The following is an 18,868-nucleotide window of genomic DNA, read 5'->3' on the forward strand; positions in this document are numbered from 1 at the left end:
TTCACAGTTAGTCTTCCCTCTCAGGATGAGGAACCTCAGTGAACACCCAAAGGCCTGTGCACCCCTGGTCTTGGGGCTGGGGAAAGCTCAGCATTCCCCTTAACTTCAGTCTATTCCTGAATTAGAGAAGGTGAACAACTTCAGGACTTGGGAGCACATTCAATTATCAACTGGTATGGAGTTAGGGAGATGGGGCTGCCTCCAAGACAAGCACTGACCGTGACACGCCACGTCTCCAGGAAGCCAGAGGTACCTTACCTTTGCAGGTGAAACATTTGATGTGGAAATGCTTGGTCTGGACCCGAAGCACTTCCCCTTTGCACGGCTCTCCACATTTATGGCAGTGAATGACGGGCTTCTCTGATGGGTGGTGAGGGTCCTGAGGGTGGGCCACTGAAAGAAAAACAGGAAAGATCCATGTGAGTAGAAAGCATTCCTACAAAAGGAGTCATTGTGGGTGGGCATAAATATGCCCATAATTTTAGTATCAAATGAGCCACATATTGATTCAACAAGCACCAATGGACCCCTGCCGCCATGTCATAATCATGGGGATACACAAAGCAAAAAGAGAATTGTGGCTGTAACAGTCCACTGTTGGGGAAAATGCTTATTTCTCTGGGAGCCAGCACTCTTCTCTCTTCTTCCCAAACATCTCGAGGACTATGTATTAAATTTTTGAGTCATTAAGTACATAATCTTGCTTGGTTCAATATGGTGTGATATGTACCTATCTTGATTTAGAAAATGCCTTTGAGCCAGGAGTTCACTGCAGACTGTAAGTTCCCTGAGAATGGGGACTAGTTATTAATAAAGTTCATATATTGTTTCTCCCCACTGGGACTCCTCTTCCCTTCTCCTAGCTCCTCAGAACACAGCAGAGCACTCGTGCACCAAAGGGGCTCAGTCAACATTTATTTCCTTCTTAGCAGGCGCTGGCTAGTTCCTCATCTACCAGACAGTCATTCCTCATCTTCATTTGGCAGCTCATGGAACCTGTTGGAGGTCTATTGTGAGCCTCCCATTGTGTGCACTGGAGAAGGAAATGGCAACCCACTCCAGTACTCTTGCCTGAAAAATCTCATGGACAGAGGAGCCTGGTGAACTAAAGTCCACGGGGTCACAAAGAGTTGAACATGACTAAAGTGACTTAGTACGCATCGTGCGCACGGTTCCCGGTACACACACTGCAGGTAGTCATTAAAGAAAAAATCAATTAGAAACTGTGTGGACATCTCTGAACCTCAGACTCCTCTCCTGTAAAATAAGGGGGATTGGATCTGAGGCTCTTTCCAGGCTCTACAATCATATGATGGGGTTTACAGGGATTATTCTTTCAGTTTCCAGAGTGTAGCCTTCAGAGAATGGAAGTTGTTGTGACCGCCCCGCCCCAGGATAGGATTGCAGGCTCCCCTGACAAAGGACCAAGAGAGAAGACAGCAAGAGGCCACCTGTGACTTGATGCTACCCAAGGGTCTTCACTGAACTTGCAGTTTGTTCAGCCAGAGACTGCAGAGAGGCCTTTTTTGCTAGTAAATTCCTTTTCTGATTTGGGTCCTCAGAAGGAGGAATCATGCGATATATAAAAACGTATTGCATAAGTACCGACGTGAGCATGATAGGGGATAAGAAGAGTGAGCCTAAAATTAATCAACCAACACAAAGAACAAAGGTCATTTTTTTTCAAACAGTAAAACCAGGTTGGACGTGGTGAGAGAGGGGGGTGTGGGCAGGTATTGCTGAAACTGAACTGTGAAATCACCTCCCAGCAAGGAGCTCTCTGTAACACGCCAAGTATAATAGTTCATTGTTTCTCTCAGACCACTGTAACGTTCACATTTCGCCTGGAAAGAGCTTGAGCAAGACAGTCCAAATAGTCCATTACTAGCTAGATTCTCAGGAACAAGGTTCTTCTTGTGAGACTGAGACTAGGAGCAGCTGTAGCTTCGGGTTCAGCACCTGATCTGAATTTTCTGCACTGGACCCTCAAGTGTTTGGCAAAGGTGCCAACATCATGATATCCCTGCATTTCCCTGCTGGGATCTCTCTTGGAAACCTATATTCACAACAGAAGTCAGTCCTGCCTGAAGGAATTAAGAAGGGACAGGCTTCCAAGATCTCTAAACAACCACTGACTTCTAAAGTGATGTGCAATAAGGCCAAAAATCGATTGATCTGGGCATTAAAAAAAAGTTTCTCATAACACTGTCTGCTTTATGCAAGGTTTTTCATGTGTTTGTTTCAAATTCTTGCTTCCAGTATGAATGGAGGAAAATAATATTTATTTAGCATCTGTCTCCAAGTGCCAGGCTCCCCTGTTGGTGAGGTGCTTACACATAAGTCATTTTATTCCGTCCTCACCACCCTCTCTCAGTAAGGTGGGTAATACTGTTCCCATTTGACAGATGAGGAAACCGAGCCTCAGAGAAGCGGAGCAGCCTGCTCAAAGAACAATAAGTGGAGGCTCAAAGATCCACACCCAGGCCTTTCTGACTCCCAAGTTCATGTTCTTCCTGGGCCATTTGTCTAAATCAGAAATTATTATAAGCCCAGCAATGACTGCTGCAAGTTGGGCAATAATTAATTTCGGAGGGCTCAAGAGCTGTTTCAAAGCCACAGCTAGGACTTGGCTTGTAAAGGCTTATACACTGTGTGTGGTAAAATATTGCTTGCTGGGCATGGTACCCAGATGGTGATCCTCAAGATAGTGCTGCTGAGCCCCTTTAACAGAACCCCCCGTGTCATGTATTAAAAATGCAGATTCCTCCATGCACCCCAGTGTTCGTTGCAGCACTATTTACAATAGGTGTGACATGGAAACAACCCATGTCAATCAACAGATGAATGGTTAAAGATGTGGTACATATACACAATGGAATATTACTCAGCCATTAGAAAGAATGAAATAATGCCATTTGCAGCATCATGAATGGACCTGGAGATTATCATATTAAGTGAAAGAAGTCAGACAGAGAAAGAGAAATAACATATGACATCCCTTACATGTGGAATCTGAAAAGAAATGATACAAACGACTCACAGACTTATTTTCCTTAAAGAAACCAACTTATGATTCCCAGCGGGGAAGGATGGGGGAAAGGGATAGTTTGGGATGGACATGGACACACTGCTATATTTTAAATGGATAACGTATAAATTCCTGCCTCCCAGGTGGCTCAGTGGTAAAGAATCCACCTGCAATGCAGGAGACTCAGGTTCCATTCCTGAGTTAGGAAGATCCCTTGGAGAAGGAATTGGCAACCCACTCCAGTATTCTTGCCTGGGAAATCCCATGGACAGAGGAGCCTGGTGGGTTATAGTCCATGGGGTCTCAAAAGAGTCAGACATAGTCAGTGACTATGACAACAAGGTCCTACCAAAGGCACAGGGAACTCTGCTCAATGTTATGTGACAGCTGGGATGGAGGGGAGTTTGGGGAAGAATGTAAACATGTATGTGTGGCTGAGTGCCTTTTCTGTCCACGTGAAACTATCACAACATTGTTAATTAGCTATTAATTAGCTAATCAGCTATCACAACATTAATCAGCTATTACCAATATAAAATAAAAAGTTAAAAAATAAATAAAAATAAAAATGCAGATTCCTCAACCCCACTGAACTAGGGGTTAAAGTCAGGAGACCTAGCATTTTAGCAAGCTCCTCAGGTAATTCTACACACTACAGTTAAGAACGACTGTCCCCATAGAATTCAGACAACATTGGGAAGCAAGTTACAGAGTAGAGTTAGAGTGGAAAAAATTAACCCCCAAGACCATCCATCTCAGAAACAATATTAGAACACAGTGGATCTCTTGACCACGAGGGAGAATGCATTTTTGGATGAGAAACTGCAGTGCAGTTTTTCTTGACACTTGATTTTTTTATAACTAAGCAAGCTGGCTAGGCTTGCTGAGTAATGATGAGGGAAGGAAAATATCATTTCACTTCTTGGCTCTCCCCTTTGTCTCAACAAAGGTGCCAGGGCAAAGGCTGGCACCAGTCATAAAGTCAGAATTGGGATCAGCATCTGCATTTTGCAAGCATTTCCCTTTGGAAATATATATTACACTGCGAAATCCTCCATGCCCAGAGATGACCTCTGTTTTCACCCAGGGATGAGTGGAGACGTTATCATTTTACTTACTGCTCCATCCCACATCAGCCTAGGCAGACACATCTTAGAACCACCTACATGTGAAGAAATGGGCTTTGCTTGTTAGAGGACAGAATCCAAAGACCAAAAGAGACTCAGTATTGATTTCATCCCAACCCAAATCAGGGTAGAGAAAAGAATGTCTCTCCTTTTTCAAGCTCAATAAAGAGGCTTTACATAACTTCCTTTGGCAGTTTGGTTAATACCAAATGTATGTTCTTTGGCTCAATTCTACATTTTTGAAATATGCTGAGTCAGCTGCAATATAAAAATGACATTAATTCTGTACTCCTCTTATTTGCCAGCTGGCCCTGTTCCTACTTTTTCCTTGATTGCTTCATCTTTCAGAGCCTGGGTGGTCCCTCCTCACTCTACTGATAGGGAAAATGAGGAGCCAAGAGCTTACATTCCTTGCCTAAAGTCAGCCCCAAATTATCAGCAGAGGTACACTTAGCACTTGGACTTCCCAAATCTTTCTATTGTACCAAGTAGTCAGTGGTTCATCCCGGAATTTGGGCAGACATGGTTAAAATTTTCCATGGCTTATCAGTTTGTTGCTACAAAAAGAATAATACAATGGAAAACCTGAAGCATGGTTGTGGATCTCCTTAACAGTGAGGAAATGTGTATGAAGAACCAAGAGTCTGTTTGCCTGAAAAGGTAAAAGGATTCCTCCACTCCGGTTTGGAGGGATTCTGGAGACTCAGTGAAGGCAGCCTATTGCAAGCCTAACGTAAGTTTCACACTGCCTCTCACAGTCAAGCGAAGCAGGTTAGCCTTATCGCTGAGACTCTAGCATAGAACAGGAACCACAGTTCCATTAGGGTATGTTACTTCGGAAATGCCTACTGGAGATTACAGGCAATGAGACTGGGACAGGAAGTGGAGATCACTAAGGAAAACTGTCACCTTCAGCGTCGTCAAACAGAGGAAATTACGGCCATAAGAGGAAAGCTAAAATGATTAGGTGGAGTCCTTCCTAATATTCCAGAACCAGCTTCACCTCATCTAAGTTCCTCCTTTTTAGGGGACAGACCATGAAACTAGACCACTAGAATCAGAACATCTGAGAAAGCATATTGGAAATAAAAATCTCTTTAGTGGGTGACTATCATGAGCCTATATGACAGCATTGTCAGTATGCATTATAATTGCCCTCGCTATCGGAACTATTCACATCCGTTAAGATGGTGGAGTAGAAGGATGTGTGCTCATCTTTTCCTGCAAGAACTCCAAAATTGCAACTAACTGCTGAGAAATGATCGACAGCAGAATGTTGGATCCCACCAATAAAAGATATCCTTTTACTTTGCCCACAGAGGTATGTATGGTCAAAGCTAGGGTTTTTCCAGTAGTCATGTACGGATGTGAGAGTTGGACCATTAAGAAAGCTGAGCACTGAAGAATTGATGCTTCTGAACTGTGGTGTTGGAGAAGAATCTTGAGAGTCCCTTGGACTGCAAGGAGATCCAACCAGTCAATCCTAAAGGAAATGAGTCATGAATATTCATTGGAAGGATTGATGCTAAAGCTGAAGCTTCAGTACTTTGGCCACATGATGTTGACTCATTAGAAAAGACCCTGATGCTGGAAAAGATTGAAGACAGAAGGAGAAGGGGATAACAGAGGATAAGATGATTGGAAGGCATCATCAACTCAACTGACATGAGTTTGAGCAAGCTTCAGGAGCTGGTGATGGACAGGGAAGTCTGGCATGCTGCAATCCATAGGGTTGCAAAGAGTTGGACATGACTGAGCAGCTGAACTGAACTGATTTGAACTATTCAGAGTCTCCCAGGTAATATATTCCCCCTCCCAATTGCCCTTCCCTCTCATTAGCACCATCAGTCTCTCCACCGGCCTTTGAAACCACATCAGGCTTGATGGTTTTCAAAACCCTTCCATCTGCATTATCTCAAGTCACTCTCACAGGAGCCTTATGAGGTAGGAAGAGCAGTAACAGTCAAGCCCATTTTTAAAACAGGCAGACTGAGACTCAGAGGGACAACATGCCTCACCCAAGGTGACACAGCCATGAAACAGAGACTTGGCAATAAACCAATGCAGTGCTCTTTACACCCAAACAAGCCCCTAATCACTGATGCTTGGAACCTCTCAGTCATCCTGAGTCCACCCTCTCATTCATCCCCTATGAAATTCTGTCCACGCTCCCATCCTTTAGTCATCCCTTTGCTCACCACATAAATCCAGCCTTCAACCCCTTTCTCAAGATTGCTGAGAGTTCCCAGCACCTTGGCTCTTTCATCTTCAATGTGGCCTTGGAAGTGTAGGTCACTCAAAGAGGTGGACATCACTCCCTACTCCTTAAGCTCAGGCTGTGCTTGGTGACTTCATTCCAGAGGGGACAGTATGGAAGAGGGGTGGGAGAGAATCTTTACAGTGAACAAATCTGACAAGCACTACCTCACATGGGTGATCAAGGTCAACATCAACATCATGTTGAGAGTGTGTACCTCTGATATGATGTGATGACAGTTGGCACTTTGCCCCCACGACCTTCTTTCCCATAAATTTCATAACCCTAGTCTAATCATGAGAAAATCCCCCAGATGAGGGACTTTGCACAAAAACCTTATTAGTACTCTTCACAATCATCAAGATCATCAAAAACAAGAAGGAAAGTCACATTGTCGCAGCCAGGAGGAGCCAAAAATGATATGATGACTAAAGCAGTATGGTGTCCTGGATGGAATCCCAGAATAGGAAAAAGACATCAGAAAAAAACAAGAAAATACAAATAAAATACAGACTTAACAATGTGTCAATCTTGGTTCATTAACTATTACAAGAGAATTATGTTAATGCAAGATGTTACTCACATGGAAAACTAGTATATGGAAACTATTATTTTCTCAAATTTTCTGTAAGTCTAAGACTTCTCTAAAAATAAAATTTATTAAAATAAAAACAAAATAACTTCCATTATTTCTCTTAGTCCCAATCTATCAAATCTAAAGTTCTTGGTACTATTTCAGAGATCTTCAATAAATGACCCATGATAGCTATTTAGATATCTAAAAAGGGACTACATTTGTTAAGTACTTCTCACTGTGTTGATTGGTTCTGAACACTAAAGTCCTCTGCTGTCCATTTGTATGAATATACAAAGCCTCCTTTAATGGGGTCTCCTGACTACTTCCTGATCTTCATCTTCCTTGCCTTCACTCACATCATATGCCTCACTTAGAATAACTTCTCCTTTCCTCATTTGCTTGCTCCTTGGAAGAAAAGTTATGACCAACCTAGATAGCATATTAAAAAGCAGAGACATTACTTTGTCAACAAAGGTCCGTCTAGTCAAAGCTTTGGTTTTTCCAGTAGTCATGTATGGATGTGAGAGTTAGACCATAAAGAAAGCTGCTACTGAAGAACTGATGCTTTTGAACTGTGGTGTTGGAGAAGAATCTTGCGAGTCCCTTGGACAGCAAGGAGATCAAACCAGTTGTAACTATTCATCTAAAGAACTGATGCCGAAGCTCCAATACTTTGGCCACCTGATGTGAAAAGCTGACTCATTAGAAAAGACTGATGCTGGGAAAGATTGAAGGCAGGAGGAGAAGGGGACAACAGAGGATGCGATGGCTGGATGGCATCACCGACTCAATGGACATGAGTTTGAACAAGCTTCAGGAGATGGTGAAGGACAGGGAAGCCTGGTGTGCTGCAGTCCATGGGGTCACAAAGAATCGGACACGACTGAATGACTGAACAACAACTCATCCGCTCAAATCCAACCTGACACACAAGGCCTAGTCCACATCCTGGCTCTTATCTGAAGCTATCACTGTACTTCATATTCATAAAATATTTCATCCTCCTCCAAGTCCTAAAGCATTAAATACCCACACTGTCGTCCAGCACTTAATTGTCTCTTATTTTGTGTTTGCTTTTGCTTCGCAATGCATCAGTCCTGACCCTATAAAATCCCAAACATAGGGTTCAATTTCTCCAGATTTCTGGGATTCTTCTCATATCAAATAATCTAAGTTGTTCTCTCTGTGCTCAGTTCAATTTTTAGATCAGGGAAAACAAGGTTACCATTCAATACCACTACTGAGATACCTCCCCTATGAAGCTAGAGACTCCTGAACATATGACATTTCAAGGTCACTCTGTAACACTATTCTATTATTGCAACAAGAACAATTTATTGAACACTTACTATGTCTAAGGCCCTGTCACAGCTGTTTTATCCCTGCAATCACAGATAATCTTACAACTGCCTTTTGGGGGGAGTTATTTCATTATTCCTGTTTTGCAGAGCAGAATACCAAAGCAAGGAGTTCAAAACCTTGTTCAAGATCACTCAGTGAGGATGTCTTCCGACTCCAAAGCCCAGGCTCTGAAGCACTGAGTAGGGGGTTTCCACAGGAAAGTCTTGTGCAGCCTAGAAGGAAACCACGCTAGTGTGATGTATTAGATTCTGATTACACAGTTCAGAAATGCTGAGTACCCAGCTGCATGAGAGTCCCAAAGGTAACACCTGCTAGTAAATAAGCAGATGGGAAATAGCACTTCAAATACCAAAAGTTATTCCAGGCTGCAGTGATTTATGGGAAAAGAACACTTGCAGGGGAAGGGGAATAGACTGAGGAAAAGCAACCCAACTTCAGGAGGACACTGCCTGCAGCCTCCGCTCTGAGCAGAGGTCTGGGCTGGAAAATTGTCTCTGGTTAGGACTGGCCTGGATTTGCAATCACAATGATATTCCGCTGGTGAGCTTGGTTTCTGCCTAAAGCCAGGAATCCTGTTCTCCTGGGAGTCTACATTTCAGAGAGACGTCTTTTCTACTAAGAATACTTTATAAGCTTCTACTGCCTTGTTCTGTTTAGTCACTAAGTCGTGAAATGAAGTCGCTCAGTCGTGTCCGACTCTTTGCGACCCCCTGGACTGTAGCCCACCAGGCTCCTCGGTCCATGAAATTTTCCAGGCAAGAGTATTGGAGTGGGTTGCCATTTTCTTCTCCAGGGGATCTTCCTAACCCAGGGATCGAACCAAGGTCTCCCGCATTGCAGGCAGGCGCTTTACCATCTGAGTCACCAGTTGCATCCGACTCTTTCGCGACCCCATGGACTGTAGCCCACCAGGCTCCTCTGCTCATGGGATTTCCCAGGCAAGAATACTGGAGTGGGTTGCCATTTCCTTCTCCAAGGGATCTTCCTGACCCAGGGATCGAACCCGCATCTCCTGCATTGGCAGGTGGATTTTTTACCACTGAGCCACCAGGGAAGCCCTTCTACCCCAGTTCCCACTTAATTGTAAACACGTATCACACAGATGTGTTCTCCCCCTCCTACCACTTCTCTCCACCTCCTACTCCCTTTCTTTATGCTAGATTTCTTTATGCTAGCAATCAAGAAACTCAAGAGTTTAAATAAATGCATAGAGTGCTTAATTCATAGTTTGCCTAAAAGTCTGTTTCCTGCTGTGGCAAGTGGTAGTTATAGGAAGCTACCCACGGTCACTGTGTCGTTAGTTACCCAAAATGATCCTTCTCTTGAATTGGCTTCCGTGACCTAATTTTCTCCCACCACGTTAGTCTGGTAATCAGGATTATTATTTGGCACAAAGCACAGGGCTGCCTTAGCACAAACACTCCCAGCGAGCAGTCAGACAGCTCTAACTTTCTGCCACTTTGGGCTTTCCACTTGTAAGAGGTCCCAGTATCTGACGTTTCTTTTCTGAGCCAATGCCATAGGCCTCTGCTATTCCTCCCAACATAAAAGACACCGTCAGCCATGGGGCAGCTGGGATCCTGATTATAGAAACAGCCCAGGCTCTAATCCAGTTAATCTGATTCCCCTAAGGCAAAGAGGTGCTAGGATAATAAAAATTCAGCTAGAAAATTTCCTCTGTGCAAATCATAGGATGCTTCTACCCTGCCATGCTAGCCCTGCCTTTTACATATAAAGGTTAATCTTAGAAGGGGTTTAACATCAGTTTGGGTGTCTTATCCTCCTGCTTCTAAAAGACTGACTCCCTCGACACACCTTTTGGTTGAGATGACTCACTTAGGCAACACCCTTCTTTGACCTCTCCTAGTCCATCTCTGCGGAGGAGGCAATGGCATCCCACTCCAGTACTCTTGCCTGGAAAATCCCATGGATGGAGGAGCCTGGTGGGCTGCAGTCCATGGGGTCGCCAAGAGTCGGACACGACTGAGCGACTTCACTTTCACTGAGCGACTTCACTTTCACTTTTCACTCTCATGCATTGGAGAAGGAAATGGCAACCCACTCCAGTGTTCTTGCCTGGAGAACCCCAGGGATGGGGGAGCCTGGTGGGCTGCCGTCTATGGGATCGCACAGAGTCTGACACGACTGAAGTGACTTAGCAGCAGCAGCAGTACCAGTCCATCTCTGACAGTGCTGAGTGATTTCACTTCGAAGCACAGTCATGGGTATAAAGCCCCACCTCTCCTCTTGAACAATAATTAGAAAGGACCTTGGGTTAGCAGTTAGGAGACTCCCAATCCTGCCTCACCTGCCATGTGCCTCCACTGCCCCGAGGCCACACAAAAGGGCTTAAGAATACCTCACAGGGTAGAAATGGAGACATGAGGTCATCTTCTCATGGGAGCCCCCACAGTGCCGGCCTGACACATCGATGCCCAAGTCAGCTGAATGTCGGGAGAGGCAGTCACCAATCCCTATGAGCAGGAATTTCTAAAGTATAATAAAATTCCCTGCTGAAATGTGATACAGCCTTTTAAGGTCACCCAGGGCTCTCAAATTGTCCCTGTACCAGCAATTCCATTTAGAAATGGATCAAGTTGAAAGATTGGGCTGTGACTTCAGCCTGAAGCCTGCTGCCACAACACCACATCTTTCTGGACTGCTGGAAGAGCCACCTCTGTGCTGACTCAGATTAGGATGGATGCTGGCCCCCCTGGGGCCATTGAGGGTACTCAGGTGAAGACTGAGGGTCATAGGCTATCAGCATTTAGGCCTCGGGTCCTGGGATGGGGTTTAACTTTAGGCCTGAAACCACCATGGCCTTCTCCTGCTAACTCCAAATCCAGACACTTAAGAGGGGTTTAAAAAAAAAGAAGAACCAAGAAGTTGATTCAGGACCAGGATGCTTGATTTTTGGCTACTTCTACTTATTAGTGCATTCGGAATTACTAATTAATTAAACAGTATTTTAACAGCCACTATGGGGGTGGGACCTTTCTGTCTAGTTAGAAAAACACTTTTTTTGGACTTCCCTGGTGGCTCAGACAGTAAAGCGTCTGCCTACAATGTGGGAGACACGGTTTCAATCCCTGGGTGGGGAAGATGCCCTGGAGAAGGAAATGGCAACCCACTCCAGTATTCTTGCCTGGAAAATCCCATGGACGGGGGAGCCTGGTAGGCTACAGTCCATGGGGTCGCAAAGAGTTGGACACGTAGGGAAAATCACTAGACCATTCAGGTATGACCTAAATCAAATCCCTTATGATTATACAGTGGAAGTGAGAAATAGATTTAAGGGATTAGATCTGATAGACAGAGTGCATGAAGAACTATGGACAGAGGTTCGTGACATTGTACAGGAGGCAGGGATCAAGACCACCCCCAAGAAAAAGAAATGCAAAAAGGCAAAATGGTTGTCTTAGGAGGCCTTACAAATAGCTGTGAAAAGAAGAGAAGTGAAAGGCAAAGGAGAAAAGGAAAGATATACCCATCTGAATGCAGAGTTCCAAAGAATAGTAAGGAGAGATAAGAAAGCCTTCATCAGCGATCAATGCAAAGAAACAGAGGAAAACAACAGAATGGGAAAGACTAGAAATCTCTTCAATAAAATTAGAGATACCAAGGGAACATTTCATGCAAAGATGGGCTCAATAAAGAACAGAAATGGTAGGGACCTAACAGAAGCAGAAGATATTAAGAAGAGGTAGCAAGAATACACAGAACTGTACGAAAAAGATCTTCATGACCTAAATAATCACGATGGTGTGATCACTCACCTAGAGCCAGACATCCTGGAATGTGAAGTCAAGTGGGTCTTAGGAAGCATCACTACGAACAAAGCTAGTGGAGGTGATAGAATTCCAATTGAGCTATTTCAAACCCTAAAAGATGATGCTGTGAAAGTGCTGCACTCAATATGCCAGCAAATTTGGAAAACTCAGCAGTGGCCACAGGAAAAGGTCAGTTTTCATTCCAATCCCAAAGAAAGGCAATGCCAAAGAATGCTCAAACTACCACACAATTGCACTCATCTCACACGCTAGTAAAGTAATGCTCAAAATTCTCCAAGCCAGGCTTCAGCAATACGTGAACCATGAACTTCCAGATGTTCAAACTGGCTTTAGAAAAGGCAGAGGAACCAGAGATCAAATTGCCAACATCTGCTGGATCATTAAAAAAGCAAGAGAGTTCCAGAAAAACATCTATTTCTGCTTTATTGACTATGCCAAAGCCTTTGACTGTGTGGATCACAATAAACTGTGGAAAATTTTGAAAGAGATGGGAATACCAGATCACCTGACCTGCCTCTTGAGAAATCTGTATGCAGGTCAGGAAGCAACGGTTAGAACTCGACATGGATCAACAGACTGGTTCCAAATAGGAAAAGGGCTTCTCTGGTGGCTCAGATGGTAAAGCATCCGCCCGCAATGGGGGAGACCCGGGTTCAATCCCTGGTTTGGGAAGATCCCCTGGAGAAGGAAATGGCAACCCACTCCAGTATTCTTGCCAGGAGAATCCCATGGACAGAGGACCCTGATAGGCTATAGTCCATGGGGTTGCAAAGAGTTGGACACGACTGAGCGACTTTACTTTCTTTCACTTATTTAACTTATATGCGGAGTACATCATGAGAAACGATGGGCTGGGTGAAGCACAAGCTGGAATCAAGATTGCCAGTAGAAATATCAATAACCTCAGATATGCAGATGACATCACCCTTATGACAGAAAGTGAAGAAGAACTAAAGAGCCTCTTGATGAAAGTGAAAGAGCAGATTGAAAAAGTTGGCTTAAAGCTCACATTTGGAAAACTAAGATCATGGCATCTGGTCCCATCACTTCATGGCAAATAGATGGGGAAACAGTGGAAACAGTGGCTGACTTTATTTTTGGGGGGCTCCAAAATCACTGCAGATGGTGACTGCAGCCATGAAATTAAAAGATGCTTACTCCTTGGAAGAAAAGTTATGACCAACCTAGACAGCATATTAAAAAGCAAAGACATTACTTTGCCAACAAAGGTCCGTCTCATCTAGGGTATGGTTTTCCCAGTGGTCATGTATGGATATGAGAGTTGGACTATTATAAAGAAAGCTGAGTGCCAAAGAATTGATGCTTTTGACCTGTGGTGTTGGAGAAGACTCTTGCGAGTCCCTTGGACTGCAAGGAGATCCAACCAGTCTATCCTAAAGGAGATCAGTCCTGGGTGTTCATTGGAAGGACTAATGCTGAAGCTGAAACTCCAATACTTTGTCCACCTGATGCAAAGAACTGACTCATTGGAATAAAACTACCATGTGACCCGGCATTCCCACTACTGGGCATATATCCTGAGACAACCCTAATTGAAAAAGACACTTGTACCCTATTGTTCATTGCAGCACTATTTACAATAGCTGGAACATGGAAGCAACCTAGATGTCCACTGACAGATGAATGGATAAAGAAGCTGTTTTACAAATATACGATAGAACACTACTCAGCCATAAAAAGGAACATATCTGAGTCAGTTCTAATGAGGATGAACCTAGAGCCTATTATACAGAGTGAAGTAAGTCAGAAAGAGAAAAACAAATATCATATATTAATGTATATATATATGGAATCTAGAAAGATGGTCCTGATGAACTTATTTGCAGGGCAGCAGTGGAAACACACACATAGAGACCAGACTTGTGGACACAGTGGGGAAGGGGAGGGTGGGACAGACTGAGAGAGTAGAATGGAAACATATACATTACCACATGTAAAACGGATAACCAGTGGGAATTTGCTATATGACTCAGGGAGCTCTAACTGGTGCTCCATGACAACCTAGTGGGGTGGGATGGGGTGGGAGGAGGGAGGGAGGTTCAAGAGGGAGGGGACATATGTATACCTGTGACTGACTCATGTTGATGTATGGCAGAGACCAACACAATATTGTAAAGAAATTATTCTCCAATTAAAAATAAATAATTTTTTTAAAATAGAAAAATAGTATTTTAGACAAACTAATGAATGTAGGTAATGTATGCATGCTTAGATTAACCTCACTGAGCCCTTGAGCACCAAGGGTGGTGAGCTGTTTGGCTCCTGCCTGCTGCAGAGAGCTGGGTGCACAAGGCTCTGCCAAGCTGTGTGCTCAGTGACTTCATCTTAGTAGCTTGAAGTCAGCCATGGGGAGGGTATTTACACCCCAGAAATCAGCACACTTAACAAATCAGGGCTTTGCCCTGTGCCCACTCCCAGAGTCTGCTGCTACACGTTTACTAACACAGCACTGTGCCCAAGGTTTACCTGCTAGGAAACAGCAACACGAGGCTTTCAATTCACGTGGCGGTAAATTTCAGAAACAAGATTTGAATCCTCTCTGAAGTGGCCTTCCCACTCCTGCTCTGTGTGAATAAACACACACCGTCACCTTTCCCTGGGTCTCTCGTGGGTCTGCACACCCAAGAGGAGGAGGAAAGCAAAGCACCTGAGTTCACAGCATCCAACGTGCAGAGTTAGACATGATCTTACAAACGCTGGGACTGCTCTTTAGGTGTTTAGGCTCCTTCCAGAAATGAAGTTCTGACTTGTTCAGGCTTTCTGTACGACATAACTCTGCCCAGTGTTACCTTTGCAAGAAAAGGCAAACACACATAATCTATACTTGTCACCTTGCCAGGTATTTTCCTAGGCACCCAGGTGACAGAGAACCTGACCCTGAGTGGTTTGATCATTCTCTCATTTAACTTCAGAGATTCATCCACAGGAGTGGGAGAAAAGAGATTATTTCCTGAAGTTTAGCAAAGCTCAGACCTAGTAAAATCTATCACTGGGAGAGAAAGAAATATATCTGAAGTTCAACATGGGACCAGGGAAGAGGACAGAGAGACATTAAATAAATACTTCCATTAAAACTCCTAAATTTCAACACTTGGGAAATAACTTCTTATCTACAGTCAACAAATAATGAGCATGTGAGAGCCGCTGTGTGTGCTGTGCTGTCCCAGGCCTTCTGGGGAACTGTGGAGACAGACCACCCAGGCCCTCCCCAGTGCTGTGCACAGCACACAGGAAGCTGATCAATGCAGGGAGAAAATGCTGTCCTGGGAGGTTAGGACAGCCTTCTGTCCTAGGCTAGGACTTCGGAGGGCTTCCCTGGTGGCTCAGCTGGTAAAGAATCCGTCTGCAGTGCGGGAGACCTGGGTTTGATCCCTGGGTTGGGAAGATCTCCTGGAGAAGGGAATGGCAACCCTCTCCAGTATTCTGGCCTGGAGAATTTCAGGGACTGTATAGTCTATGGGGTCGCAAAGAGTCGGACACGACTGAGGACTTCTGAAGAAAGAAGCATGCAGTAGGCTGGGACACATGGTTGGAGTAAGTTTCAGGGAATTTGAGACCATGGTGTGGGCAGAAGGTGAATAGTCACAAGGGAGGATGTTTTAAGGCGGGGGAGAGTGGGAGCCAGGCCTGGAGGTGGGAGAGCCATGGCTTGCTGGGCAGCCTTCTGACCCAGAGGCTTCGTGGGCAAAAGCAATGGAAGGTGAAAATGACAGCCCTTCTTCCAATATATTCATGTAAATCCCAGAAACTGGCCTCAAAGAGTTTACAGTTTAATCAGGTAGGGTAGGTGGAAGGAGGTAGAGGAAAGGAGAGACAGACAGATAAGGAGACAGAGAGATGGAGAAAGAGAAAGAATGTGAATGGAAATACAAGGTAGAGAGTAAATCGTGTGCTGCAATAAAAGTGTAAATTGAGAGAGAAACCAGAAAGTATCCTCTCAGCTGGGCCTTTAAGAAAGGGTAGGTGGCAGGATTTGAGTGAGTAGGAAGGAAGAGTAAGGCATCGTAGACAGTGGAGGGGTGGGTTGGGGTATGTTTGGGGACCATCAGGACACCTGGTTTGGCTTAAACATAGTGAGCAAAGGGCAACATGGAATAGAAGACAGCGAGCAAGGTCCATCCCGGACATCCTTGCAGGGAAGCTAAGGACCAGACTGCGGCTTCCTCATCTCCCCAGGAAGGAGGCAGAGCTGAGTGATAGTATCAGAGCACAGTTGGCCTGTTTCTTAGGTGCTGAGTTAGGACTATCTCGCAGCTCGCAGTGCAGGCAAATTGGGAGCCATGCGCTATGACACGATGGCTCTCAGGGAGGGGTCCCCACTAGCCATGAGATGATCACAACCTGGATTCTGGTCAGACAGACTTCATGTGAATCCAGGTTCCATCCCTCTTAGCTCTGTGATCTTGAGACAAGTTACTTTTCTTCCCCAAGCCTTACTTTCCTCATCTGTAAAATGGGGATAAATTCTATTCAGACACTTAGGAGGATAAATGAGTTAATGTCAGGATAAATGAGTTAATGTCTGTAAAGTGCCTGGCACTTTTCCCAACAGACAGTGAGCATGCCCAAAGGGAAGCCATGATGGTTCCCACAGTGTTTCAGTGAGGGAATAAGGTGAGCTGCAGTTCAAGGTCCTTGATCATAAATAGATAACCATGTGCTCCACCTGAAACACAAATACGCTGAACTTCCAACTCTGCTTTTATGACTTTTAGCAACAGACACATGCTCTTCTGCTGGGTAACACCCAGCGAATATTCAGTGCGCTTAATGAATCTTATAACTTTCTGGATCATCATTTCAGTTTAACTTATAAAAACAAAATAGCAGACTTTGTTTTATCAGCATATAATTCACATATCCTAAAATCTAACAGCATATAATTCACATATCCTAAAATCTACCCGTTTAAAGTGCACAACTCAATGTCTTTCGGAATATTCACAGTATTATGTGATCATAACCATAAGTCATAATTTTGGTATTTTGGGGTACATTTTTATCACCCCGAAAAGAGACCCCACACCCATTAGCAGTCACACCCCACCCCTACTCTGCTTGTGCATGTGTGCTAAGTCACTTCAGTTGTGTCTGACTATTTGTGACGCTATGACTGTAGCCTGCCAGGCTCCTCCATCCATGGGATTCTCCAAGAATTAATACTGGAGTGGGTTGCCATGCCCTTCTCCAGGGAATCTTTCTGACCCAGGGATGGAACCCGAGTCCCTTACGTCTACTGCACTGGCAGGCAGGTTCTTTACCAGTATCACCACCTGGGAAGCCCCTCCCCTGTTCAAACCTGGACAACCACCAATCTATTTTATGTCTCTATCTATTTTAAAAAGCAGGTCTGACTTGCATCTGTTAGTCTCAGCTTCTCAACATTAGCACAGCAATCAGAAGGAAAAACTGTACATGCACAAACAAGGCTTTTCCAATCCCTCCACACACCCCACCCCTTACTGATGCATGGAATCCTCCCCGCTAAAGTATATCTTTGTTTTCCACCAACACATCCCCACTCTGACAAGTGTCCTCATCATCACTTCATTTCTGCTGCCCTCTTGAGAAAGAGCCCATTAGAAGAAAAAAAAGAAAATTGAATGAGATACCATCAGACCCAGTTCACATCTCATGTGGGAGTTTTCACAAACACAACTTGCCTAGAGGTATGTAAACACTGGAGATTTGCCAGAAAACTAGAAACAAGAGGATGTACGTCTGAGTAATTAGTTCCTCACCAAGTAGGGTGCTGCTAGGGGTTTAGGGGACAGTTGGGAAGAACGCACAGAGTCTATGTCTTCCAACAGTGTGGGCTTTTGACTCATGCATTCAATTCCTTTGCTACAGAGCAACTAGAGCGATCTTTTAAGGGCATAATTCAAGCAGATCATACCACCAACTAAGGCCTCTAGGCAGCTTCTGCTGCATTATCCAAGACGCCCTAGGGTAGCCCACAGAGCACTCCCACCAGTCTGGTCTCTTCTCACGCCCTCTTCACACTGCTCCCCAAGCTCCAGTTCCTGCTCCTTCAAGGTCTCCATCTGCCCTCTCCTTTCCCAGAAGGGGCTCGTCCCCCAGGTATTTGCAGACTGGCTCCTCCTCTTCTGGTCTCATCTAAAGCAGCTCCCATGCCATCCTTCCGAGAACTCTGCTGGAACCACCCAAGTTGAATCAATCTGCTACTCCTCCCAACTCTTTACTTGCTTTATACTTAGCACTGTCTATACATTCTCATTCTTTCTTTCTTTTCTATCCTCTATTACGAGGTTACTGTCACTGCATTCCCAGGGTCTGGCACAGTTCCTGGCACAAGGTCTGTGCTCTATAAATGTGGGTTCAGTGTGTTCTTTCACGTAACACTAGCCTGGTTTTCTGTCTCTTTTCCATAGTAACAGCCTTTGGGTGACATAGAAATTTGGTTAAATGCCTTGGGTTCGCCAACAGTCTCTATCAATTAGGTAATTTGAAGATGTCAATAAACCCAACTAATGACATTAGAAGATACAAGACTTGCTTAAATTTCTGACTCAGAAAAAAAAAAAAGCTGCAGGAATGAGCTTACTGGTGGGCCAGTTTCAAACCCACGGTGGCCGAGCTTCTCTCTGAATGAGAACTACACAAAGGAGCACAATTTCCAGTTGAACTGACCTGAGGCAGGAGCAGAGGTGGCATCAGAGCCTTGGAAAAGCTAAACAAGGGCCT

At 44.5% G+C, this 18,868-nt stretch overlaps 1 protein-coding gene across 7 annotated transcripts in view; it reads right to left on the bottom strand.

The window, feature by feature from the left end:
* Positions 1-18,868, bottom strand: part of ABLIM1 (actin binding LIM protein 1) — a 330,589-nt gene that overhangs the window by 159,217 nt on the left and 152,504 nt on the right. For 6 of the 7 annotated variants that reach the window (XM_055560660.1, XM_055560661.1, XM_055560659.1 and 3 more), the window contains exon 2: positions 259-393. The exons of the other annotated variant lie outside the window; for it this stretch is intronic. In XM_055560660.1, the coding sequence (XP_055416635.1) occupies positions 259-393 (135 nt within the window). The remainder of the gene's footprint in view (positions 1-258; positions 394-18,868) is intronic. 7 annotated transcript variants of the gene reach the window in all.

Source organism: Bubalus kerabau, chromosome 22, assembly GCF_029407905.1.
Source record: "Bubalus kerabau isolate K-KA32 ecotype Philippines breed swamp buffalo chromosome 22, PCC_UOA_SB_1v2, whole genome shotgun sequence".
Classification (NCBI taxonomy): Eukaryota; Metazoa; Chordata; class Mammalia; order Artiodactyla; family Bovidae; genus Bubalus; species Bubalus kerabau.